This window comes from Scyliorhinus canicula, chromosome 20 (genome assembly GCF_902713615.1).
Source record: "Scyliorhinus canicula chromosome 20, sScyCan1.1, whole genome shotgun sequence".
In the NCBI taxonomy this organism is placed as follows: Eukaryota; Metazoa; Chordata; class Chondrichthyes; order Carcharhiniformes; family Scyliorhinidae; genus Scyliorhinus; species Scyliorhinus canicula.
This window is the reverse complement of record NC_052165.1, coordinates 51,849,378-51,877,260: the sequence shown is the minus strand read 5'-3', so window position 1 is coordinate 51,877,260 and position 27,883 is coordinate 51,849,378. Positions and strand designations below refer to the sequence as shown.

Here is a 27,883-nt window from a genome sequence, read left to right as displayed (position 1 = left end):
CCATATCCAAATGCAGCAAGACCGAGATAATATCCAGGCATGGGCTGACAAGTGGCAAGTTACATTCGTGCCACACAAGTGTCAGGCAATGGCCATCTCCTACAAGAGAGGATCCAACCACTGTTCCCTGACATTTAATGGCATTACTGTCGCTGAATTCCCTACAATCAACATTCTGGGGGTACCCATTGATCAGAAACTGAACTGGACTAGCCATATTAACATTGTGGCTACCAGGGCAGGTCAAAGGTTAGGAATCCTGTGGTGCATAATTCACCTCCTGACCCCCCAAAGCCTGTCCACCATGTACAAGGCACAAGTCAGGAGTGTAATAGAATACTCTGCACAACTGTCAGAACACTGTGGCGATGTTGGACTCTTACCCTCAACAGCCATGGCGCCTTTTTCCCAATTTTTGAAACCCAAGTGAAGCTCGCCGTCGGTAATTCCTCCTGGCAGAGGCAGAGCATTGCAGAAGCTCTAGAGAATATTGGGTCAGGCTTGCTGATGATATGCCAACGATGTTTACTGTATGTGCAGAGTATAACGCATTGATGCCGCTGTCGAGGCACCGGAGCCTGGCATTCTGTCAGGCCTCTGGTACCAGCCACGATTTTTGCCTAACGCACCATTCTCCACGCAATTGTGTTTACCGAGTCAGACGTCGGCCAGAGAATCCTGCCCCTTGCGTCTCCCATTTAAGACAGAGATGAGGAATTTCTTCTTTCAAATGGTCGTTAGTCTTTGGAATTCTCTTCCACAGAGAGCAGTGGAGGTTATGTCATTAAATATATTTAAGGCTCAGTTATATTTTTGGTTAACAAGGGAGTCAAGAGTTATGGGGGACAGGCAGGAAAGTAGATTTAAGGCCACAATCATATCAGCCATGATTTTACTAAGTGCCAGAGCAGGCCCAATGGGCCAACTGACATACCCCTGCTCCTTTTTCATATGTTCTCATGTAAGTCCTGCTCCAACTTTGCAGGGTATTGACGAGACCGCACCTAGAGTATTGCATGCAGTTTTTGCCTCCTTATTAAAGTAGGGTATTCTTGTATTTGAAGCAGTTCAGCGAGGTTGATTCCTGAAAATTGCATTAAAAAGAGACATGTTGCTGAAGTTTTTTACTTTGCACTCAAAGATGTGCCGACCACACTACTGAGCAATCTTATGGGGTTGAGGCCAATTCAACCATGGCTTTCAACAGTGAATTGAGTGGTTGGAAAATAAAACAAAAACAGGACCTCCAGCAAAATGGTAGGGCTGTGGAATTAGCTGTGTTGTTCTTGCAGAGAGCCAGTACACAGACCTGAGTGGCCTCCCTTTGTGCTGCAAACATTCTATGATCCTGTAGTCATTGAAAGAGAATAACATATCTTTGTTTGGTTAACAGTTCCCTGGTAAAGGAAGACGTTGTTATGGAAATAGGTTTCCACTCTTCGGATCTTGATTAAATTGATTTCACACTGCAGTCATGTTTTCAGGAGGTAGGATTCCAGGGAGGAAGAGGAAGAATCACAATTCGACTTTGTTGCTTGGAGATACACCCTGATTTTCACTAATATAATATCATGTTCAAAAAAGGAGATTTATTTCAAGTAGATGCTTTTACTAAAGATAAATATTTGATTATTTGAATTCCTGTCCACACTATTATTCTTTTTTATTTTGTAAGAGTGGCAGGAGAATTTGCTGCTCTATTGGGCATACATTTAAAATGCTCAATTAGAGTGGCCATGCTATAAATTTTATCATTGCAGCTCATGGATAACATTGTGCCACAAATTATATTGCCATCTTATCTACCTGTAAAGAAAACTTGAGTGTCTTCACACGAGTATCCTTTACATCAAGTTTAGACAAGAATATTTTTTCTTTATTCACTTCCCTATCCCTGATCTCTCCAAGGTAAAACAATTCAGGAAATAATGGTGAAAGCAGATGAGCTCTGGCATTTGCTTTGAGGACAGTTTATTGAATCAGTTCATTTTCTCTGGTTGACATCACTTTATTCATGTTTTATCAATTGGTAAGAATTATACAAAATAGGTGAATGATTTTGATAAATTTATTGGTTTGCTTAACTGTATTGTTTAAATCTGTTCATACCTTTCACCAGCACGGGCCTGAAAAAAACTTTAAATTTATATATTTAACAAAAGATTGTGTGGGTTTTAACATTGATCGCACATATTATGCTAATCTGTTTGCCATTGCTGTCTTTGGTTTGTTTATATTTAAGGGCCACTTTCTTTATGTAAAAGTATTTGGGAACATTTTTGTTTAATACTCAGGAAGCATAATTTTGATCAATTTAGGTCAGAAAACATCACTGTAACACTAACCTGTAAATAACTGCAAGTTATTTTCCTTCCCGAGCAAAAGGACAAAGCCCTTCCCCTCATGACTTTCCCACCCACCAGTTTCTCATCTTTTCTCCCTTCTCTTGAAGGCACTCTTGTTTAGATATGGCCATGATTCACATGTGAGCCAACTTGGCAGCCTATTGAACCATGGAGGGCATTACAGCTGAACCCAATCCTATTCTCACCTACTTTGCGCACATATGGAACTAGCAATCACTGTTCACTGGATAATGATCAGGAGCCAAAATTCTAGCTAATATTTCCCCTCTCTAGTCTGAGGACAGTGAGAATTGTGGCACTCCAACTATTGGCTGAGGTCAAACAATATCCCTTTAAACAATTATTTTTCAGCAAAATGGAACTGTAATTCATGGGTCAAAGAAAATGATTCATAGATGGTTTCTCAACTGGATTTAAAGTGTCATAATGAGTCATCAGCACAGCCAGTGCAGGCTGGTGAAATGGTTATGAACTGCAGATTGTCTGAAGCTGTAAATTGAACTTGTACTGTTTCTTAGGCACAGTATATACAGAGCTAACCTAAATATAATATGGAAAGAATGGATCTTTTGTCCCTTATTATAAAGCACAACTACAAACTCTGTAATTTTATATACCTTGACTAAATATTCAAGCCACATCAACCAGGTAAAACTCTGAACTTTTTGTTAGCTGTAAAACAATTGCAGAGGAAAATTGCCACTAAAGAACATGCACCCAAATAAAACATTGTTAAGCATGTCCACCTGATGAATATTGAAAATAAATGGAGCAGCTGAGAGCATTTTAAAGCATGCATACCATATTTCTATGAGGATGTTATTTTCTGACTTGCTGGTAGACATCAATCTCCTTACATCAGCAATAGAATGAGTTACTGCTTGTTGCTGCCTGCATTTTATAGCATTGTAATTGTCCACTGCTCATTGAAATGCTGCTCCTCAGCATGTTTAATTTGCCTTCTTGCAGGGAACGAGCAAAATGTATAATTTGGATACATTACAAAAAAAAGTTCAGATGACATGCATGCATAGTTTTAAAATGCTTCAACAATGTATGTAAATTGAGTACATTTTAGCTGCCAATTATCTTTTTTCCAAGAGCCAGATTAAATGTTTTCTGTAATTTACCTAAAATAAATATTTTTTTTCTCCAAAAGATTCCTGAGGCCTCAGTAATTAGCCAAAGATATCTGATGGCCATTCAAAATTACTAAACGCACAGATGTCTATTAGTTAAAAGATCTGTTGATGGCAATGAATTTTGAGTGTCTGAAGCACTCAACCCCACGCCTCGGTTTTATAGATAAAGCATAAATCAACAATGAACAATTTTGAACCCCTGGGGCTGGACTTTCATCTCTGTGTGGGAAACGCAAGTCAGGGCAATTCCTGGCTTTGCCAACCCGAACCCATCACCTCTTCCCATAACCACCATATTTCAATCACCTAAAGACGTCTGCAACAAGGTTCAGGTCTGCTGCCTCAGGCAGGCCTGAGACAGCATCGGAGGAATATTGGTGCTAAGGTAGTCTGGTTAGAAGGCCTGCCAAAGTTCTTGGGAACAATGGCCCAGCTCTGCATATCATTTTTTAACCGTCTAATGCTCACTCCTCACAACTCCAATGACTCTCAACCTTTTTCAGTCCCCCATGCTCCCTAATATCCCCATCACTCATCCATGCCCCTTCACCTCCTCCATACCATCTTTTACCCCATGCCCCCTCTATGTCTTCCATATATCCTCCACAGCCACTCACCCAGTATCCACCATGGGCATACCTCAGGAGCCACTGTTTTACAATTGTAAAAATGTTTTAATACATCTCAACACTGTATTGATCCTCTTAAAGCAAACTTGATTTTCTCCAGACTGAGAAACTCTACCATATCGCTGACCCACACTCCTGATTTTGGGGGCTTCGAGTCCCTCCATCTCAGCAAGATCCATCTCCGGGCCACCAGGGAGGAGAAGGCCAGAATATCGGCCTCCCTTCCCCCCTTTGCCCCAGGATCTTCCGACACCCCAAATATTGCTAATTCTAGACTCGGAGTTACCCTACCTTCCAGGACTTCTGACATAACATCTGCAAATCCCTGCCAGAATTCGGACATGCCCAGAACATATGAACATAGTTGGCCGGGCTACCCCACACCGCCCACATCTGTCGTCCACCTCCTCGAAGAACCTACTCATCCGGGCTACCGTTATGTGGGTCCTGTGGACTACCTTGAACTGAATCAAGCTGAGCCTAGCACAGGACGAGGATGAATTGACCCTTTTCAAGGCTTTTTCCCACAGTTCAGTTTCCAGCTCCCCTCCCAACTCCTCTTCCCACATTTTCATCTCACTGATAGGGGCCCCTTCCCACTCTAACAATTCCTGTATATGTCCGAAACCTTCCCACCTCCAACCCCTGTTTTTGACAGCACTTTATCCTGTAGTCCCCTCAGGGGAGGCAAGGAAAGCTTGGGACCTGTCTCTGTACAAAGTCCAGCACTTGAGGATACCGAAACCCGTTCCCTCCCAGCAAGTCAAACTCCTCCTTTAATATCTCCAAGGTGGGGAAGCCCTCCTGGATGAATAAATCCCCAAACCACTCGATCCCTGCCAGCTGCCATACCTTAAAGCCCCCATCCAGCCCCCCCGGGACAAACCGGTGATTGTCACAGATCGGTGACCACAATGACACCCCCTCCAGTCTCATATGCTGCCTCCATTGTCCCCACACCCTCAGGGCTGCCACCACCACAGGACTTGTGGAGCGCCGAGCCGGCGAGAACGACAGGGGCGCTGTCAATAAAGACTCCAGACTCATATCTTTGCAGGATGCTGCTTCTATTCGCTCCCAGACCGACCCCTCACCCACTACCCACTTCCTGACCATCGATATGTTGGTGGCCCAGTAATAGTTAATAATGCTCAGGAGAGCCAATCCCCCTTCCCCGCGGGCCCGTTCTAGGAGTACCCACTTTACTCTCAGGGTTTTACCCACCCATATAAACCTCAATATCGCCACATTAATACTTCTGAAAAAAGCCTTTGGGAAAAAACTCGGGAGACAATGAAAAAAGAAAAGCAGCCTCGGAAAGTCAGTCACCTTCAATGTCTGAACCCTCCCCGCCAGCATCAGTGGAAGCATGTCCCATCTACAAAAATCCCTTCTCATTTGACCATTCCTGACTTTTTTGGGGCACGAAAATCTGGCCCTGGATATTTTGTTTTCCGATCTAAGTTTAAGCACTTAACTAAGAACATGTAAGAACTAAGCAATGAAGAAAAATAATTGGCATATGATTGTAATGAGTATTTTAACCTAACAATGTCAATTCCTGCAATATTTTATATTTAAAAAAATGTTTCTACAAATTTTTTAAGGATTTTTTAAAAATCCTTAAGAGTGTAAAAGAAGCATTTGTCATCCTCATTTCATCTCCCATTACCTAAAGGTATACAGTGATTAACAACATGAATAACGTGTTGATTAATCATGAGAGAAAAATCATTACCAAATAACTTTATTGTGCTGGCTGTGCCCCTTTAGGAAGAGCATTGGTGTGTTTATAAATTCCCTTCTCAATGCCATTCTATAAATATATCCCTGTCTCTGCTGTGCCTGAGAATGCTGGCTTTAACATTACCCACGCCCCAGCCCCCAAACTATTTATGTTTTAACTTCATGATTAAAGTTAACAGCTTTTGAAATTACAAGTTTGGTACTTAACTGGAATGGGATGGGACAGGATTCATAAACACAAAATGATACCTATGAAATTAAAGTTATCATGAATATTTAATTTTAAAGGAGATGTAAGTTCACCTTGTTAAAATGCTAATATTCTACGTTGTTAACAAAAGTGTTTTTTTTTAACTAAAAAGCACATCTTGTACTAATCCTTAGGAAGAATTCATTGTCTTCCCCTTCTTGACTTTTATTTTCTAATCAGGAGACAAAAGATGAACAGTAAAAGCCTCCAACCTAGTTTAATAAGCACCAACAGTGCTTCTAAAAAGGCTGCACCATACTACTAAAACTAAATCCTTTATTTAAAATGCATTGTTTGAGCTGCTGCCAAATTTTCCCAGTAAGACTAATCCATGTATTGTGAGTTTTCAATCTCAGCAATATAGCTGCAGAGACACTAAAGACCAGACATTATTTCCATACAGGGAAAGGATCACTGTCTCCTAAAGGCAGATTCTATGGGATATGGATCGAGGTGTGGAACCAAATCACCTGCCTCTTGATCATGTAACCCGAAAAAATGGAAAAAGGGAGAAAGTAGATTATTTTCATCAGACATTGTATTTCTGGTATAATATTAAAATGTGATTTGGACCAGCACAAGAACTACGAATGGTGTAAAACTATGTTGTGGTGCTGACTTGAGGTTATCGAATATGAGAATATTTGCCGTAAAGTCTTGAATCTAAGACCAACTTCTAACCTGCCTTTCACCCCCCACCCCCACTTCCCACCTGCACCATGTAGGGTTACTTTAGTGATCCTTGGAATGTTTTTGACTTCCTCATCGTAATTGGCAGCATTATAGACGTCATTCTGAGTGAGATCAATGTGAGTATACATGACACTCTTCCAGATCGGACCTGTCTATTTTTTCTTTGTTTCTTAACCAGCTTCACTTTGTCAAATATTTAATTCTATTAGTTGAACTAATCACAACTACTGCAATGGAACTGGTAAGACTTCACAGAATTAGGAAAGCAACACAGGTCAAAACGGGATATGATATTTGGAAAAATTGTGAATTTTGTTCTGTAACAAAATGGCTTAACATGTCCCAACTGGCACAGTTTGAAGTCCTGGACGTGTCGGTGACAAGAGTCATCTCTTCAGAGATAGTCATGTCTATAAGAGGAAATACTGTGCACATGTAACCTCTTTCTCTTATTTTCTCTTCTCTTCCCTTTTTTCTTTTTTATTGTTTCCTTGTCTTTTTCCCCCTTTTTTTTCCACATGCAGCACTATTTTTGTGATGCATGGAATATATTTGACGCCTTAATTGTTGTGGGTAGCGTTGTTGATATAGCAATCACAGAGGTGAACGTAAGTAACCATCTCAATGAACATGCCTGCTCCACTCCTGTTTGTTATTCTTTTGTTCAATTACAGTTTTATGTTTGTAATATCATCCTTTTTTCTGTCCCCAAGCCTGGCATGACTTAAAAACTGTATAGCAGGTTTAGAGTGCAGCATAATGCCTACAGTGACTTTCGTTTTAAATTACTCTGATTTCTGGTTTAGAAAATTAATGCCAAAATTTATCCAATGTGACAGAGATAGCAAAGCCATAAGATTTTTTCAATTAAAAATATACATTTTTGGCAAGGCAGCTTGAAATAATTTAATAAGTATCCAGCTTTTCCAGTCATATTTTTTGACACTTTGACAAAAGAACCCAGAAGGTGGGTCGCATGATGTCGCACTGGCGAGGAGGGCTCATTCAGAGTTCATATCTCCAGCAACTTCAGCTTTCACCATTAAAAATAGAAAAACCAAGGACCCCATGGACATGGAACAACCCCCTCTCCCTCCCAGATAGGGAACCCCCCCCCACCGTGGGTCCTTGCCTCCCCCCCCCATTACAGAACTCCTGTCACCTCCCCGATGGAATGCCCCTGGTACTGCCAATGTGAGGGTGGGCTCCTTCAACAGTCCCCTAAAAATCCATGACCCCCTAACACTGGTAAGGGCAAGAGCAACAGACATATGAGAACCACCAACTCCAAGTTCCCCTCCGAGCCACAGAGCATCCTGACTTGGAGATATATTGCCGTTCCTTCACTTTTGATGGATCAAAATCCTGGAACTCCCTTCCTCACAGCACCGTGGGTGTACCAAACCACATAAACTGCAGCAGTTTAAGGAGGCAGCTAACCACCATCTTCTTCATGGCAATTAGGGATGGACAATAAATGTTAGCATAGCAAGGTGGCCTAGTGGTTAGCACAACCGCCTCACGGCGCTGAGGTCCCAGGTTCGAATCCCGGCCCTGGGTCACTGTCTGTGTGGAGTTTGCACATTCTCCCCGTGTCTGCGTGGGTTTCGCCCCCACAACCCAAAAATGTGCAGAGTAGGTGGATTGGTCACACTAAATTGCCCCTTAATTGGAAAAAATAATTGGGTAATTTAAATTTTAAAACAAAAAAAAAATGGAAAAAAAAAAAAAATGTTAGCATAGCAAGCAGTGCCCACAACCTGTGAACAAATAAAACAAAAATGCATAACCAGTAAACATAACTGTGCAGGCCTAAGACTCACTTGTTTTTGTTTAAAAATGGGGGGCATGATTCTCCACCATGCCGGGTGGGAGAATCGCGGGAGTGCCGGGCGATTCACTCCACGGCACCCGCACGCGATTCTCCCACCTCCCCCAAAACGGCGTGTCGCGTTTTGCGACAGGCCGCTCGGATGGGCCGAGCGGCCTGCCTAATGCGACCGGTTCACGCCGGTGCCAACCACACCTGGTCGCTGCCGGCGTGAACAGCATGCGACCGCTGCGTGTGGGGCCTGTGGGGGGCGGAGGGAGGATCGAGCACCAGGGGGCTGCTCAGGAGGGGTCTGGCCCGCGATCGGTGCCCACCGATCGTCGGGACAGCGTCTCTGAAAGACGCACTCTTTTCCCTCCGCCGCCCCGCAAGATCAATCCTCCATGTCTTGTGGGGCAGCGGAGGGGTTAGACGGCAACCGCGCTTGCGTGGGCTGGCGCCGGCCAACCTGCGCATGCACGGGTGATGTCATTTCAGCGCCGCTGGCCGCGTCATTCAGGCGGTGCCGCTTTGACACAAGCGTCAAGGCCCGGCGTGCAAGATTGACGCGCCGCCGCTCCTAGCCCCCTGGGGGTGGGAGAATAAGGGGCGAGGAGCAGCCTCCACGCCGGAGTGAAACATTCCGGTTATCACTCCGGCGTCGGCACTTTGTCTCCCTTTGGGAGAATCGCGGCCGGGATTTTCTTTTCGTACCTCAGTTAAAGATAAACAAAACTAAAGTTGCTTAAGTAGGTTTGTGACCTGCCTCACTGTTATTAATCATAAATCTCACTTTTAATATTTCTCCAATGTTAAAACTTTGATTGCATTGGAACACTTTTATCATTAAATCCTATTGGATAAGAATTAACTAGAAATCAATAAATAACAATTTCAATATAATTAACTGCAAGTTTTTGGTATAAATTAAGTTTCATTATAACTGGAACTTCAGTGTAATTAAAACTTTTTAAAAAATCTGTCATAAGTTTGTGTGCACTTGAATATCTGCTATACAGTCTATAACAACTTTGCGTTACCTCTCTATCACGAAGCATGATTGGATTTTCTTAATATGAGTAACTACAGTGTGCTTATTTGTCCAAGGTCTTTGACCAAGGTATCCACACTTCCAACAATGATTCTATAAAACTAGATCCCTGCAATAGTGTGCATCTTCTAGCAGAAGTCCATTACTTCTTGTGTATACACAATGTTTTGGTACTGATTAAATAAATATGTTATGCAATTGATTGAAGAGATTTAAAGGCAGGTTAATTTTTTAAGAATCCTACTACAATGTCAGCCACACCAGAAACTGCAACATGAAGCATCCATAGCTGTTATTAAACCTGTTATTATTGTTTAGAATTAAATATAATCAAAAACTTAATTGTCAATAATTATGGATTCCACAATTTAGAAACTTAGGATCTTGGTTTTGGCAGAAGTTATACTGAGGAGGAATGCAACAAATTACAGGAGAACATTAATAAACTTGCAGAATGGGCAAATAATTGGCAAATATAGTTCAACACAGATAAAAGTGAGGGAGTATATTTTGTTAGGAAGAGTAGGGTAGGAAATGGAAACTACAATTCTAGAGGGGTAGAGGAACAGTGGAATCTCAGAATACAACTTCATTGATTATTACAAGTTGCACTAGAGGTTCTTAAGGCCGTTGGAAATTGGGGAGGTTATGCTAAACCAGTATTGAACTTTGTTTAGACCACATTTAGAATGCTGCATGTAGTTCTGGTCAGAGTGTTATAAAAATGATATAGTGGCATTGCAGACGGTGCAGAGAAGATTTACAGGGATGATACCAGAAATGCTTCAATATACATATCACGAGAGGTTTGACAGGCTGAGTCTCTTATCTCTTGAGAAAAAAAGGCTAGGGGGTGACCTGGTAGAAGTTTTAAACTTATAGAATGTTTTGATCGAGTGGATTCAGAGAAGGCTTCCTCTTCTATAAAAGAGCATAACCAGAGGCCATCAATATAAGATGGTCACCAAGAAATCTAATAGAGAAATTAGATGAAACTTCTACACCCAAAGAACGGTAAGAATGTGGAACTCGCTACCTCAGGGATAGTTGAAGTGAATGCCATACATTCATTTAAGGGGAAACAAGACAAACGTATGTGGAAGAAGCAAATAGATGGTTATGATTGTAGATTTAGACAAAAAAAGGTAGGAGGAGGCTCAAGTGGGGTATCAACACTGGCGTGGACTGTTTGGATCCAATGGCTTGTTTCTGTACCATATATTCTATGTAATCAATTAATATGTTTTTTGAGTGTGATTGGATGAGGGTGAAGTGTCAGCTAAAATTTCAGGAGAGCTTCAATATTCACTTTTAAATAAATGAATAATGCGATGGAGTATACTTCCAGAAAGTAAAATGGATCAAAACTCAGATGATAATAATCCATGTGAACCTTACAAGCACAATTTATGTTTTCAGAATAATACCTTGATGATTCAAGCAAAACTCTCAGTGTGTTAACTTGTATCTTCTGAAAACTGATTTTAATCAATTTATCAACTGTTACCACTGAGAGTTTAGTTTTGACTTGAAATTTCTTTGTGTGCTTGGTGGCATAGTTACTGAAACATAGAACATAGGAAGAGGAGGCCATTTGGCCTTTTTGAGCCTGCTCCATCATTCAACATGATCATGGTTCATCCTCCATCGTAACACCATACTTCTGTGCTTCCCCATACCCCTTGACACCTTTTTCTATCTATTTTCTTCTTAAATATTCAGTGATTTGACTTCCACAGCCTTGTGTGGTAGAGAATTCCACAGGTTCACCACCTCTGAGTGAGGAAATTTCTCCTCATCTCAGTCCTAAATGGCCTACTCCATATCCTAAGACTGTGACCCCCCTTGTTCTAGACCCCAGGCCAGAGGAAACAACATCCCTGCATCCAGTCGATCTAGCCCTGTCAGAATTTTATATATTTCAGTTAGATCCCCTCTCGTTCTTCTAAATTCCAGTTAATACAGGCACAGTCGACCCAATCTCCCCTCATGTGACAAGTCTGCCATCCCAGGAATCAGTCTGGTAAATCTATGCTGCACTCTGTGGGAAGTATATCCTTTCTTAGATAAGGAAACCAAAACTGTATATAATACTCAAGGTGTGGTGTTACCAAGGTCCTGTAATGCTGCAGAAAGATATCCTTGCTCCTGTACTCAAGTTCTCTTGCAATGAAGGGGGGAGAAGGAGGGAAGGGGAGAAGGGGAAGGGGAGAAGGAGAAGGGGAAAGGAAGGGGAAGGGGGAAGGCCAACATACCCGATAAGTCTAGTGTGGAATATGACACCACCGTCTTGCCTTTAAATTAAGTTCTCCAATCTATCTTAGCCAACTCCTCTTTGTTTAGATTTAGGACCCTAGTTTCAGATCAAACTTCTTTACTTTCCATCTGAATGAAGGATTCCATCATATTATAGTCACTGTTTTCGAAAGGACCCTGCACAACAAGATTATTAATTAAGCACTTCCCATTGCAGAATATCAAATCTAGGATAGCATGTTCCCTAGTTGGTTCTTCAACACAAATAGGTTAATTTCTGAGTAAACTAGCACTAAAAGGAATTTTGAGCAAAATTAACTAATGTGCTCCCAAAAAGAGTTTAGCTACACTGTCCCCCTTTTCAAATCACACAAAAGTCAGTTGCACAACTTTACTATATGCTACAATAACCTAATGGGCTTCTGCTTTTAGTTGCCACATTGTGCATGCAATCAATAATTGGTTTTGTGACATACAATTTATCCTTCGATGTTTTTCCAGGAAATTAGTTAAAGGTCTAATCAAATTTCTTGATTTAAACAAGTGGCTCTCTTTAATTAATAGCAGATACATGTTTACTGACTGTATTTGGGTAATTCATGTGCCCATCTACAGTTGTTTATAATTAGTATTAAGAAATATACATTTTTGAAGTATAATTAATTTGAAAATCAGAACTGGAACCCTCTGCGTTAGCATATTTATTTATTTTGAAGTGTCCATTTTACCAAATAAATGGTTGTGACTGTGAATATTTCTATATGACCACTTTTAAGTCAAGCCACTCAGTATTAAATCAGGCTTCACCTGTCTAGCCATGTAACTACATTGTTCTTGTTTTTAGCATGATTTGAAATCCACAGGAAATGTATGCTCTACCTATTGTTGACTTGGCATGAATTGCAAGATATATTTATGAATGTGGAACCAATATTTGCTGTTATACAATTTCATACAACTTCAACACAAAAGATTATTCTTTTGTCTACTATGTACATACTGTGTACGTTCTCTTGGCCGCAGAAAAATACTTTTCACTGTACTTCCGTACATGTGACAATAAATATCAATCAATCAATCATTGTCAAAGGGGAAATCCCTTTCATGGAAGAAAAAACAATTCATATTTACGTGTTTTATGTTAATGTGAAATAATATCAACTTCTTTAGTTTTTAAACAAGGGAGAGCAGACAAAAAAAATGTTTAATATTGGGAGACCTGATGGGACTGCAGGCAGGAAGAAGCAGAAGATAGAGCAATGGAAGCCTGAACCATGAACGTTGCAAACCAAGTTCAGGATATTGCCTGATGTTCAACCCTGAGCTTTTCTCATGAAAATAAGAAATTAGCCAGCCTGGCTAGACAATTTTCTGAGGTCTAAAGCCAGGGAGCTTCACCTGCACCTTGCTGATAAAATTCAAACGAGGTTCAAGTCTGAAAATGTTTCCAGCCTCCGGACTCTGGCCGCAGGTGGGCATCGTGGGAGCATTACCAATATCATGTCCATTTTGGCCCCGAACCAAAAATTAACTTTCACCGTCAGTTTTTATCTCTTTAGACCAGACATTACAAGGAAACAAGTCCTATGTTAAAATAATGGTTTACAGTAATTGAGTGAAATCACTGTTGTCTGAGATTTTGCCAAAACCTTTACATATTATTCGTCCAGATTTTTCAGTCAGCAGTGAAGCTTGGAACTCAGCACTGATCTCAAAGAAAGCTGCCTACAAATGTCTAGTGATCTCTGTGGCGTAGATTTCACCATTCCTGAAATTAATTTGAATCCAGTGCAAGGTCAAGGGGGTGTCCCCAGGCTTCCAGCAAAAGTGATATTATTAAGTAGAGTACCATTGAGGAATTCTCACCGATAGCAAACCAGGAAGTAAAATGCACTAATTGGGTGGAATTCTCCGCTCCCCACGCGGCCTGGGAGAATTGCGGGAGGGCCTCCCGACATTTTTTACACTCCCCCCTGGCGCCCCCGCTATTCTCCCCCCCCCCCCTTCTCGGAAAAATCGCCGCTCGCCGTTTTTCACGGCGAACGGCGATTCTCCAAGCCCAATGGGCCGAGCGGCCGGCCCTTCAAGCCCGTTTCACCACGGCAGCAACCACACCTGGTCGCTGCATTCCTGAAACGGGCGCCAGATGCCCGTTTGGGGCATCTAGGGGCCCGATGTGGACGGGAGCACCGCGACTGTGCTCCGGAGGGGACAGGCCCGCGATCGGTGCCCACCGATCGTCGGGCCATCGTCCAAATCGGACGCACTCTTTCCCCTCCGCCGCCCGGCAAGATCAAGCTGCCACATCTTTCCGGGCGGCGGTGTAGAAAGACGGCACAGCGCATGCGCGGGTTTGTGCAATCTGCGCGGTGATGTCATCCACGCATGCGCGGGTTGGAACCGGCAACCAGCGCATGCGCGGATGACATCATGAAAAGTGCCGTTCGTGCGTCATTTCTGGCGGCCGAGGTCGCGGCCGGGAACGACGGGGGCCCGCTCCTAGTCCCCCGGGTGGGGGTGAATTTGGTGCGGGGAGCGGGCTCCGAGGCCGAGTTCACGATGGCTGCCACGATTTTTGGCCTTAGCGGAGAATACCGCCCATTATTTTTCACTTGAAATTTTACAGAGAACTAGATAGGTTTTGGGGACATAAACATCATAAATATATTTTAAAACAAAAATGTATCGTATTAAAATATTTGGAATTCTCATAATGAAAAAATTGATAGATGAATTGAAACTTAGTTTTCAAGGGCCAGATGAATGCTTCAGCAGTAGTTATGACTCAGCACATTGTTAAATCTCCAGCTACACTTCATCAGCAAAAGGTGTAACTTTTTCAGTGAGTTTAAATAGAGAAATTGCAAATAGTAATTTCATATTACAAAACTTGAGTATTGCTAAAAGAAATACATTTTGTCAAAGCTTTTCATCTTACACTCATCAGGACATTCACAAGAATGCCTATTGTTACAATCCCAGTTGACCTTAAACTGGACAGGAAGCTTCCAAAATGCAACCCTGGCTCAAAAGACCATGGGCGGAATTCTCCGCTCCCCCGGGAAAATCACAAAGGCCGTCGTGAAATCGGGCGACTTTCACGATGGCCTGATACGCCCCGCTCACGAGCTATTCACGCCCCGGAAATGGGCTAGGACCGGGGCCGCGGACCTAACGTGAAAAATGACGCCATAATCCTGAGATGCCCAAATGACGACCCGACGACGCCCACGTGACGCCGCTCTGCGTCGTCAAAAGGCGCGAGCGAGCACAGCAACGGGAGGAGATAGATGTCGGAGCCACGGCGGCCCGAGGTTTGGAGAGGCAGATATCGAAGCGCTCCTGGATGAGGTGGAGCGGAGGAGGAGCATCATCTGTCCTAGAAGAGGGCACCGCCACCCTGCCAGCGTAGTGCGACGGGCCTGGCGTGAGGTGGGCACTGCCGTGAGTGCAGTGGGGCAGACCCCTCGGTCTGAGGAGCATGCAGGAAGAAGCTCCACGACCTCACCAGGGCTGCCAGGGTAAGTGCCAAGAGGGTGCCCCCGGATCACAACAATCCTTCTCCCCCCCCCCCCCCCCCATGTACGTAATCACCCACCTCCCCCCCGGCACGAGGGGGAGGGGGGCAAAGTGAGTGGAGGGTGGTTTACCAAGTAGTCACAGACCCACATGAGCGCTGCGACCCCTGGAGAGATGCAATGGTTTAGTTACAACTTGACCCCACAACCTTCTCCAATATGTGAATGCCCTGATGATACCTGCCGAATTGATGATCTATCTATGCCCCCCCAACAGGACAAGACCGCTCACAATACCCGGGAGCGTAACAGGACCGGAGGGGGTTCGCCCATTTTCCACCCCCTGACCATGTTTGAGCAGAGGGCACTGGACCTTGCTGGGGGGGTCTGCCACCCGGGAGGTCGCTGATGTACCATCAATTGGACGCGAGACACAATGAAGATCCAAACTGTGGCTTTAATCAACTAGTTGTTAGCCCGGTGGTCGACTACAGAGAAAGGCCGACCGCCGGGAAACCTGGGTACTTATCCCCCGCCTAAGAGGCGGGGTCTACTTGCCTCTCGACCAATTGGTGAGCAGTCACATGACTAGTCCCAGCCAATCAGACGAGAGGCACATGACCAGCTAGAGCCAATGGGAAACCAATGCTCTGCACCAATGGCAGTGCCCGCACTCATTTCACCACATTCACGCCTTGTGGAGAAAGAAGGCGGGGGGGGGGTGAGGGGAAGAGAGGGGGGGGGTGTCCGAGGACTGGTGGTATGAGTAGAGATAATCGAGAAGGTACGGGCTGCCCACTGGCTCGTGGCAAAATAAACAATACTACATACTACATTAGAATGCAAAAAAAATTACAATAGAGTCCAATAAAGTCCCATGGTTGCATCAGATGGACACGATCAGCCTGTCGGGTGCCCGTGGTGTTCTGGTGGACCGTCGCAGTGGAGCCGGTGACGTTGGGCCAATGGTCATCCTTGCCTCCGGGTGCGTCGGTCGTAGATGTGTCTCCGTACCCCGGGCCGGTGGTGGAGACGCTGTAATCAGGGAAGAGGGGGTATATGCGCTGGGTCATGCGGGCGCTGGGGGGGGGGGGCGCTGGGGTGAATTGTGGTTGGGGGGGAGGTGTTGCTGGAAGAGGAGAAGGCCGCATGCCGGCGGGTGCCAGGTCCCGAAGCAAGACCGTATCCTGCTGACCGTCGGGATACTCCACGTACGCATACTGCGGGTTGGCATGGAGTAACTGGACTCGCTCAACTAACGGGTCGGACTTGTGCACCCGCACATGCTTCCGGAGCAAGATTGGCCCGGGAGTGGCCAGCCAGGTCGGGAGAGGGGATCCTGAGGACGACTTCCTAGGGAAAACAAGAAGACGTTCATGAGGTGTTTGATTAGTGTTCAAAGGGGCGGGATGCCTTGATCAGATGCGCTCGTTCGGGCGGTAGAAGTGCGGTTTGCACTCGGCGCAGACGTGGCAGTTCCTGGTGACGGTCCTGACTTCCTCAACGGAGTAGGGCGGGTCTTAATAAATTGGTAGAAACGGGTGACCCCTGGATGGCAGAGGTCCGTGTGGAGGGAGCGGAGGCGGTCAATCTGCGCGCTGGCACAGGTACCGCGGGATAGGGCATCGGGAGGCTCGTTGAGGTTACCAGGACGATACAAGATATTGTAGTTGTACGTGGACAACTCGATCCGCCACCGCAAGATCTTGTCGTTCTTGATCCTGCCCCTCTGTGCATTATCGAACATGAAAGCCACTGACCGTTGGTCTGTGAGGAGGGTAAACCTCCTGCCGGCCAGATAGTGCCTCCAATATCGCACAGCTTCGACTATGGCCTGTACCTCCTTTTCCACCGAAGAGTGGCGGATTTCGGAAGCGTGGAGGGTTCGTGAGAAGAAGGCCACGGGTCTGCCCGCTTGGTTCAGGATGGCCGCCAGAGCTACGTCAGACGAGTCGCTCTCGACCTGGAATGGGAGGGACTCGTCGATAGAATGCATCGTGGCCTTTGCGATATCCGCTTTGATGCGGCTAAAGGCCTGGCGGGCCTCCATCGACAGTGGAAAGGAGGTGGACTGGATGAGGGGGCGGGCTTTGTCGGCGTAGTTGGGGACCCACTGGGCGTAATAGGAGAAGAAGCCCAGGCAGCGTTTGAGGGCTTTGAGGGAGTTGGGGAGAGGGAGTTCCATCAGGGGGCGCATGCGTTCGGGGTCGGGGCCTATCACTCCGTTACGCACCACGTAGCCGAGGATGGCTAGATGGCACTTATCCTTATTGTAGGTTGAATTAAGGAGTTTCGCGGTTCGGAGGAATTTTTGAAGGTTGATGTCATGGTCCTGCTGGTCGTGGCCACAGATGGTGACGTTATCGAGGTACGGGATGGTCGCCCGTAACCCATGCTTGTCGACCATTCGGTCCATCTCCGGTTGGAAGACCGAGACCCCATTTGTGACACCGAATGGAACCCTGAGGAAGTGGTAGAGACGCCCATCTGCCTCAAACGCGGTGTACTTGCGGTCACTCGCGCAGATGGGGAGCTGGTGGTAGGCGGACTTAAGGTCCACCGTGGAAAAGACTTTGTATTTCACGATCCTGTTAACCAGGTCGGAAATACGGGGGAGAGGGTACGCGTCCAGCTGCGTAAACCTGTTGATGGTCTGACTGTAATCAATGACCATCCAGTTTTTCTCCCCAGTCCGAACTACCAGCACTTGGGCTCGCCAGGGACTGTTGCTGGCCTCGATAACTCCTTCCTTAAGGAGCCTCTGGACCTCGGACCCGATGAAGGTCAGGTCCTGGGCACTGTAGCGTCTGCTCCGAGTGGCGACAGGTTTACAATCTGGGGTGAGATTAGCAAACAAGGAAGGGGGGTCCACTTTGAGGGACGCGAGGCTGCAGACAGTAAGGGGGGGAATAGGGCCGCCAAATTGGAAGGTTAAGCTCTGCAGGTTGCACTGGAAATCCAGGCCCAAGAGTGCTGGAGCACATAGACGGGGGAGAATGAGGAGTTTCAAGTTTTTGAAAACCCTCCCCTGGACCGTGAGGTCCGCTATGCAGCACCCGGTGATTTGGACGGAGTGTGAACCCGAGGCCAATTCGATTTTATGCTAAACTGGGTGGATGGGGAGCGCGCAGCGTCTTACCGTGTCGGGGTGGACGAAACTTTCCGTGCTCCACGAGTCCAGTAGGCATTTTGTCTTGTGTCCATTGAGCTGGATCGTTGTCGTAATCTTGGCGAGCGAGCGTGGTTGCGACGGGTCGAGTGTGATGGAAGCAAGTCGTGGGAGAGTTCCAGGTCATCCTTGGTGGCAGAGTAATCGCTGGCAGGGCCTTCCGTGTCGGCCCAAGATGGCGGCGCCCAGGACCCACACATGGAATCGGGGTCCAAAGATGGCGGCGCCCAGGACCCGCACGTGGAGCCGGGGCCCCAAGATGGTGGCACCCATGACCCGCATGTGGCTTCCGGGACCCAAGATGGCGGCGCCTGTGGGAACCTCGTGGCAGCTGGGGGCAGTGTCAGTGGCGTCTGCGGGCCGGTCGGGGCAGATAGGAGCGGGGGTCGGGAGGACCGTGGGCCTGTTGCAGGGTCCGGGAGGCAGGCCGGAGAGGTAGGTGTGCGGCGCGAGGCCCTGGGGGGGGCCGATCCGCGGTCGCTGCGCGGAACAGCAGCGACCGACTTGGTCTGGCAGACCACCACGTAATGGCCCTTCTTCCTGCAGCCCTTACACAGAGCGAAGCGGGCCGGGCAGCGCGGGCGGGGGTGTTTAGATAGGCCACAGAAATAGAGCGGGGCCCCGATAGCTTGTTGGAGCGTCCCGCAGCGCAGGCCTGGGGGGTTTCGGGGTCAGCGGAGGACAGGGGTGGCGCGTGCCACGAGGTCCAGGGGGTTGCTGCGCGGGCGTTCAGGTCGGCGACCTCCAGGGAGGTTGCAAGGGTCCGTGCCTCAGCTAGGCTGAGGGCGTTCTTCTCCAGCAATCGTTGCCGGATAGAGGAGGATTGCATGCCGGCAACATAAGCGTCTCTAATTAAAAGTTCCATGTGCTCAGTCGCTGAAACTTGGGGACAGGCGCACATTCTCCCTAGAACTGTGAGGGCCTGGTAGAATTCATCGAGTGACTCACCAGGGAACTACTGTCTAGTCGTCAGGAGATGCCATGCGTATACTTCGTTGACCGGCCGGAGAAAGTGTCCTTTCAAGATATCCATGGCCGCATCATAATCACTTTCGTCCTCAATGATTGAATATACCGCCGTGCCCACGCACGAGTGGAGGATGTGGAGTTTCTGCTCCTTGGTGGGCTTGCTGGCTGCAGTTGTCAGGTAACTGTTGAAACACGCCTGCCAATGTTTAAAGATTGCAGACGCATTTGAAGCATGTGGGCTGGTGCGGAGGCAGTCAGTGCGGAGGGGCAGCACGGTAGCATGGTGGTTAGCAAAATGCTTCACAGCTCCAGGGTCCCAGGTTCGATTCCCCGCTGGGTCACTGTCTGTGCAGAGTCTGCACGTCCTCCCCGTGTGTGCGTGGGTTTCCTCCGGGTGCTCCGGTTTCCTCCCACAGTCCAAAGATGTGCGGGTTAGGTGGATTGGCCATGCTAAATTGCCCGTAGTGTCCTAAAAAGTAAGGTTAAGGGGGTGGGGGTTGTTGGGTTACGGGTATAGGGTGGATACGTGGGTTTGAGTAGGGAGATCATTGCTCGGCACAACATCGAGGGCCGAAGGGCCTGTTCTGTGCTGTACTGTTCTATGTTCTATGTTCAGGCTTGATGCGTAGCTCCATTCCAAAATTCTAGCTGATTAAATTGATGTACCATCAATTGGACGCGAGACACGATGACGATCCAAACTGTGGCTTTAATCAGCTAGTCGGGAAATCTGGGTACTTATACCCCACCTCGGAGGCGGGGTCTAATTGCCTCTCGACCAATTGGTGAGCAGTCACATGACTACTCCCCGCCAATCAGACGAGAGGCACATGACCAGCCAGAGCCAATGGGAAACCAATGCTCTGCACCAATGGCAGTGTTCCCACTCATATCACCATAGTCGCGCAATGCGAGGTTGGAGGGGCTGAACCAAGTGAGACAACCCTGCATGACACCCCCCCCCCCACCCATCCTCTGTCCCTTCACACTCTGCCCACTGGACACCCCCCCCCACCCCCATCCTCTGTCCCTTCACACTCTGCCCACTAGACACCCCCCCCACCCATCCTCTGTCCTTTCACACTCTGCCCACTGGACAACCCCCCATCCTCTGTCCCTTCACACTCTGCCCACTGGACACCCCCCCACCCCCATCCTCTGTCCCTTCACACTCTGCCCACTGGACACCCCCCCCCCACCCCTCCTCTGTCCTTTCACACTCTGCCCACTAGACACCCCCCCCCCCCCCACCCATCCTCTGTCCCTTCACACTCTGCCCACTGGACACCCCCCCCCCCCCCACCCCCATCCTCTGTCCCTTCACACTCTGCCCACTGGACACCCCCCCCCACCCATCCTCTGTCCTTTCACACTCTGCCCGCTGGACACCCCCCCCCCCCACCCCCATCCTCTGCCCCTTCACACTCTGCCCACTGGACAACCCCCCATCCTCTGTCCCTTCACACTCTGCCCACTGGACACCCCACCCCCCCCCCCACCCCTATCCTCTGTCCCTTCACACTCTGCCCACTGGACAACCCCCCATCCTCTGTCCCTTCACACTCTGCCCACTGGACACCCCACCCCTATCCTCTGTCCCTTCACACTCTGCCCACTGGACCGTCCAACGCCCGGCCGAGCGTTTCTAAATAACCCCGTTTCATTCTGTTCCCAAGGACGTGCTGCCGAACAACCAGGGCCGTCTGCATCCAGGCAAAGACGAGCACCTGCCACCACCACCACCACCGCACCCAGAGCCGCACGCCAGAGGGTGCCGGGAGCACAGTCAGGGGTGCCATCCTCCCAAACAGATTCTGTCGAGCAGGAGGCGCAGAGGACAGTGACCGAGGGAGAGGGAGAAATGAGCCGCGAACACCCTGCGGCCACTCATCAGTGGGCCGATGACCCCAACGACATTTGTACGGACGATGACCTCGAGCTTGCGGCACTGCTATCTCCCACACCATCCACCATCCCAGAGACACTCACCTTGGTTGGGCAATTCAGTGATGAGGCTCCTGGGTCACGGTCTGGTTCGCACAACACAGCTGAGCAGGTACAGCAGGTGGAGGTCGGAGCAGCCGAGGGCCTGGACTGTTGGAGGGCAGGCCAGGCCCAGAATCCAGCTGGCTCCCAGACGTTTCCTGGGTTCCTGGATTTACTTGACCCACCCGCACAGCCGATGCACTTCGAAACCCAGGGGCACGATGACGGGATGAGGGCCGTCTTCCAGCAGCTGTAGACGCAGTTAGAGGAGTTGAACCGCGTCCAGGAGCAGGTAGTGGTGCCACTCATGGCAGCCACCCAGGCCGACACCGCACGGGTGGCATCCGCGGTCGAGGCAATGGGTGAAACAGTTTCGGTCCTGGGTCAGGTTATGCAGGGCGTTGGGCTTCATTTGCATGCATCATCCTCGGCCCTGGACAGGGCTACCCTCTCACAGGCAGCAATGCGCCAGAGCCAGCATGACCTTGCCGGCGCACTGCGGGCCTTGGCCGAGTCTCACCAGGCCTTGGCCCAGTCGCAGCACGCCATGGCACAGTCCCAGCAGGAAATGGCACAGTCCCACCAGTCAATTGCGGAGAGCATCAACCGCCTGACGCACGTGCTGGATGGCGTTGCGCACCCACAGGTTGAGGTCGCACAGTCCCTGGCGGGAATGTCTCACTCCGTGGACTCCGTCTCTGCGAACCTTCGGACCCTGGTCGAAACCGTTTCAGGCCTCCAGGACTGGCAGCGTCAGGTGTCGGTGGGGCGACGGGGCACCTCCCCATTCGCACATCCATCCAAAAGTGAGGCCCGGGGGCCACCGGGCTCCCCGAGGGAGGAGGTGGTTTCGGAGCCCATCCCATTAACTCCATCACGGGACGTCCCGGGACGCTCGGCCTCCCCCCGTCCCATCCCTGGTGCATCGGGTGGGCAGCGGGCAGAGCAGGGTGGCACGGCGTCATCCAAAACGCCCGCAGAGCAGCCTGGCCCATCAAGGCCGGGTCGCCCCAGGAAAGGAGTGCCGACGGGGAGACATGGCGCCAAACCAGCACCGGAATGTGGCGACTCAGGGCTTTTCACAGTAACTTCATTGAAGCCTACTTGTGACAATAAGTGATTTTCATTTCAATTTTCATTTCATGTCGAAGGGGGCGATTCGCAGCAGTCCTCCTCCACTCCCTCTGTATCATCTGGGGAATCACTTAGACATAGTGGTAGGGCCCGTAAGGCAATGAAGAGGGACACAAAGTAAGTTGGCACGGGTGAAGGGCACAGATTAGTTGTAGGGGCTAGGGCATCTGTAAACTATGTTAATCATTAAACTCACTGTTGCACCTAACTTGTAAGACTGTGTGATGTTTCCGTTGCCACAGGGATCGTGATGGTGACCGAGTGTCGCTGGGGTTGACGAGCGGTGAAACTTCGGCGCCAGGTGTGCAGTCCCTCCCCCCCCCCCCCCCACCTCTTCCCACAGCTACCCCACGCGGGCACGTGATGGAGTGTCCCTGACGAACTCAGCAGCCACCGAGGTGGATGGTTCAGCTATTGGCATGAGTCAGACATTGTCTAACGATTCTGAGTTTTCAGCTCATCGCAGAGCGGGCCGTCATCATTCAACATGGCACTGATCACACCCGCTGACACAGCCATCAATGTCGTGCCATACCGTTGTGCCGCAGTGGTAAGGGTGATGTAGAACTGGAGCAGAGTACGCAGAGCGGGGGGGTGGGGTGGTGGTGGTGGTGGTGGTGGCAGCAGTTGTGTGTTGACCGATGCGCGACTGGCGATGCAGGTGGTAGTGTTGGTGTTCAGCGGGGCCGTCGCGCGCGAAGTGTGAATCTGGCTGCCACCAAGGCGTCGCGTGCCCGCCGTCCTCGCCGGGTCCGTCGTGCAGCCTCCTGGGCATCACCAGCAGCCGGGTCCTGTCTGCATGCTGCGCCCGCCACTCCACCAACCTCCTCCTCCTCCTCCTCCTCTGTGCTGGCACCACTGCCACTGGCTTCTCCCTCCACCTCCTCCAGCAGGGTATCTCCCCGCTGCATCGCTATGTTGTGCAGCGCATAGCAGACCACAACAATGCGAGCGACCCTGTCGGGCTGGTACTGCAGGGCCCCTCCGGAGCGGTCCAGGCACCTGAATCTCATCTTCAGGAGACCAAAGCAGCGCTCCACCACACCCCTGGCTGCTGCATGGGCCTCGTTGTATCGGGTTTCCGCATTGGTCTGAGGCCTCCGTATAGGCGTCATCAGCCAAGACCTCAGTGGATAACCCCTGTCGCCCAGCAACCAGCCCCTCAGCTGGGGGGGGCCGTCTCTCAAACATTGCAGGGATGAACGACTGCGCCAGAATGTAGGCGTCATGCACACTCCCTGGGAACCTTGCGCAGACGTTCATGATCCTCATGTGGGGGTCGCCTACCACCTGGATATTCATGGAGTATGTCCCCCTCCTGTTTGTGAAGACCTCCCTGTCCCCTGCAGGCGGGCGCATGGGGATGTGAACACAATCGATTACCCCCTGCACCATCGGTATCCCGGCCACGCTGGCAAATCCACGAGCTCGTGAATGTTGACTTGCTCGGTCCTCGGGAAAGGTGATGTAACGGTCCGCGATGGCATAGAGGGCGTCGGTCACATCCCGGATGCACTTGTGCACCGATGACTGGGAGATCCCGGAGAGGTCCCCGCTTGGAGACTGGAAGGAGCCGGTCGCATAGATATTAAGAGCGACCGTCACCTTGATGGCAACCGGGATCCTCCTGTTGCACGTGGCGCGTGGTGCGCCACGAGGTGACAGATATGTGTCACCGTCTCTCTACTCAACCGGAGTCTCCTCCTGCAGGTGATGTCCAGCATTGTCTGGAAAGAGATCCGGGCACGGTACACCCTCGGCCTCGGTCGCCGCCTCTGGCGCCCTGACTGCACCCTCACTCTCTCCTCCTCCCCTCCCCCACCCCCGTCGTCAAGGCCGCGCCGCCGTGACGCACGGGGCCGCGCTCCTAGCCCCGCCCGGGGGGGGAGAATCGGACCAGGAAGTGGCCGTGAAGGCTGCCGTGGGTCACGACCTGTCCCACGGCAGCTTTACCATTCTCCGCATTTGCGGAGAATCTCGCCCAATCTTTCTGTGCCAATTCAATGGTTATCTGGACTGCAACTGATTCTCTCGAAAGTCGGCCTCTTAGCAGATCCCTTGTCCTGTCCAGTTTTCCTGGCAGATTTGGGAGTTTCTGGCATACTGTTTCCAGCTGCTAACAACGTCGGCTAAAATTAAAAACAAAGGAAATCCCTTCCCTCGGGAAAGTGGCCCCCATTGTCAAGCAACCACTGCTAGTTTATTTGCTCTTCATGTCATATCCCTTTCTTTTTTTTTTAAATAATTTTTATTGAAAGAGTTTTTTCCATACAAACATTTACCCCTACTAATTTTTAAATTATTTACAACACAATCCCTCTAGGCAAATATCCCTCCCTCGCCCGCCCTCTCGCGCGCACCAGTCCTCCCCCCCCCAAGCAACAACTTAACAAACAAGGCAGCCTACAGTTTCAGACATGAGCAGCGAGCAGACTTGCCCGCGTTACAGTCGTGCATGTCCCCCCACGACCCTTGCTGCCCCCCCCTCCCCTCCCCCCTCCCTCCCCTCCCCCCCCCCTCCCCCCCCCTCCCCTCCCCCCCCCTCCCTCCCTCCCCCCCTCCCCTCCCCCCCCCTCCCTCCCCCCGGGTTGCTGCTGCCACGACCCCAAACGTCTATCTCTGATCTAAAAAGTCAAGGAAAGGTTGCCACCGCCTGGAGAATCCCTGTACCGACCCTCTCAGGGCAAATTTGATCCTTTCTAGCTGAATATAGCCAGCCATATCGTTAATCCAAGTTTCAACGCTTGGAGGCCTCGCGTCCTTCCATTGAATTAATATCCTTCGTCGAGCCACTAGGGACGCAAAGGCCAGTATTCCGGCCTCCCTAGCCTCCTGTACCCCCGGTTCTACCCCGACCCCAAAGATCGCAAGCCCCCATCCTGGTTTGACCCTGGACCCCACCACCTTCGACACCGTCCTTGCCACCCCCTTCCAGAACCCTTCCAGCACCGGACATGCCCAGAACATATGCACATGGTTCGCTGGGCTTCCCAGACATCTGACACACCTGTCCTCACCCCCAAAGAACCGGCTCATCCTTGTCCCCGTCATGTGAGCTCTATGCAGCACCTTAAATTGAATGAGGCTCAGCCTCGCACACGAGGAGGAAGAATTGACCTTCTCCAGTACATCCGCCCACGTCCCGTCTTCTATCTGCTCTCCCAGCTCCCCTTCCCACTTGGCTTTCAGCTCCTCCCCTGATGCTTCTTCCGCCTCCTGCATTATCTTGTAGATGTCTGATATCTTCCCCCCTCCGACCCAGACCCCCGAGAGCACCCTATCACTCGCCCCCTTACTGGGGAGCAGGGGAACCCCTCCACCTGCCGCCTAGCAAATGCCTTCACTTGTAAATATCTGAACATGTTTCCCGGGGGGAGCTCAAACTTCTCCTCCAGCCCTCCCAGGCTCGCAAACCTCCCCTCTATAAACAGGTCCTTCAGCTGCCGTATGCCCACCCTGTACCAGCTCTGAAATCCCCCGTCGATGTTCCCCGGGATGAATCTATGGTTCCCTCTTATTGGCACCGCCAACAGACCTCCCATTTCCCCCCTGTGTCGCCTCCACTGCCCCCATATCTTGAGGGTGGCCGCCACCACCGGGCTCGTGGTGTACCTCGTGGGGGGGAGCGGCCATGGTGCCGTTACTAGGGCCCCCAGGCTTGTGTTGCCACAGGACGCCCTCTCCATTCGTTTCCAAGCTGCCCCCTCCCCTTCCATCATCCACTTGCGCACCATTGACACATTTGCCGCCCAGTAATACCCCGAGAGATTGGGTAGTGCCAGCCCTCCACTGTCCCTACTCCGCTCCAAAAAGACCCTCCTCACCCTTGGGGTGCCGTGCGCCCACACGTAGCTCGTGATGCTACTCGTCACCTTTTTGAAGAAGGCCCTAGGGAGGAAGATGGGCAAGCACTGAAATAAAAACAGGAACCTTGGGAGGACCGTCATTTTGATTGACTGCACCCTCCCCGCCAGCGACAGCGGTACCATGTCCCACCTCTTAAATTCCTCCTCCATCTGTTCCACCAGCCTGGAAAAGTTCAACTTGTGGAGGGTCCCCCAGTTCCTTGCCACCTGCACCCCTAAGTACCTAAAGCTCTTTCCTGCTCGCTTGAAGGGGAGTCTCCCAATACCCTCTCCCTGGTCCCCCGGGTGTATCACAAAAACCTCGCTTTTGCCCAAATTTAGTTTGTACCCCGAAAAGTCCCCAAACTCTGCTAATAGTTCCATTATCTCCGGCATTCCCCCTTCTGGGTCTGCCACGTACAGCAGTAGATCATCCGCATACAGCGATACTCGATGTTCCTCCCCTCCCCTAGTCAGTCCTCTCCACCCCCCTGAACCCCTCAGTGCCATCGCCAACGGTTCAATCGCCAGTGCGAAAAGTAGGGGGGATAGGGGACATCCCTGCCTGGTCCCTCGGTGGAGCCCGAAATACTCCGACCTCCTCCCGTTTGTCACTACACTCGCCGTCGGGGCCGAGTAGAGCAACTTCACCCACTTAATAAACCCTTCCCCAAACCCAAACCGTTCCAACGTCTCCCACAGGTACTCCCACTCCACCCTATCGAATGCCTTCTCCGCGTCCAGCGCTACCACTATCTCAGCCTCCCCCTCCACTGCCGGCATCATAATTACATTCAGCAATCTCCGCACGTTCGTGTTGAGCTGCCGCCCCTTCACGAACCCCGTCTGGTCCTCATGGATTACCCCTGGCACACAATCCTCTATTCTAGCTGCCAGGATCTTTGCCAGCAACTTGGCATCCACGTTCAGAAGCGAGATAGGCCTGTAGGATCCGCACTGCACGGGGTCTTTATCCCGCTTCAATATCAGGGAGATCAGAGCCTGCGACATTGTCGGGGGCAGAACCCCCCCCTCTCGCGCCTCATTAAAGGCTCGTACCAGTACCGGTCCCACCAAGTCCACATTTTTCTTATAGAATTCCACCGGGAACCCATCTGGCCCCGGCGCCTTCCCCGCTTGCATCTGACCTATTCCCTTGACTAGCTCCTCTAGCCCTATTGGCGCCCCCAGCCCTTCTACCAGCCCCTCCTGGACCCTTGGGAACCTCAATTTGTTTAGGAAGTCCTCCATTCCCCCTCTCCTCGTCGGCGGCTCAGACCGATACAACTCCTTGTAAAAATCCCTGAAGACCCCGTTCA

The 27,883-nt window shown here is 49.8% G+C and overlaps 1 protein-coding gene across 4 annotated transcripts in view; it reads left to right on the top strand.

Annotated features, from left to right (window-relative positions):
* The window catches only part of cacna1c (calcium channel, voltage-dependent, L type, alpha 1C subunit), a 1,225,933-nt gene that overhangs the window by 942,930 nt on the left and 255,120 nt on the right, over positions 1-27,883 (top strand). For 2 of the 4 annotated variants that reach the window (XM_038780480.1, XM_038780479.1), the window contains one exon: positions 7,351-7,434. In XM_038780480.1, coding sequence (XP_038636408.1) covers positions 7,351-7,434 — 84 coding nt within the window. Of the gene's footprint in view, positions 1-6,858; positions 6,943-7,350; positions 7,435-27,883 lie in introns of all 4 variants that reach the window. The other 2 variants (XM_038780477.1, XM_038780478.1) reach the window with 2 other exon arrangements.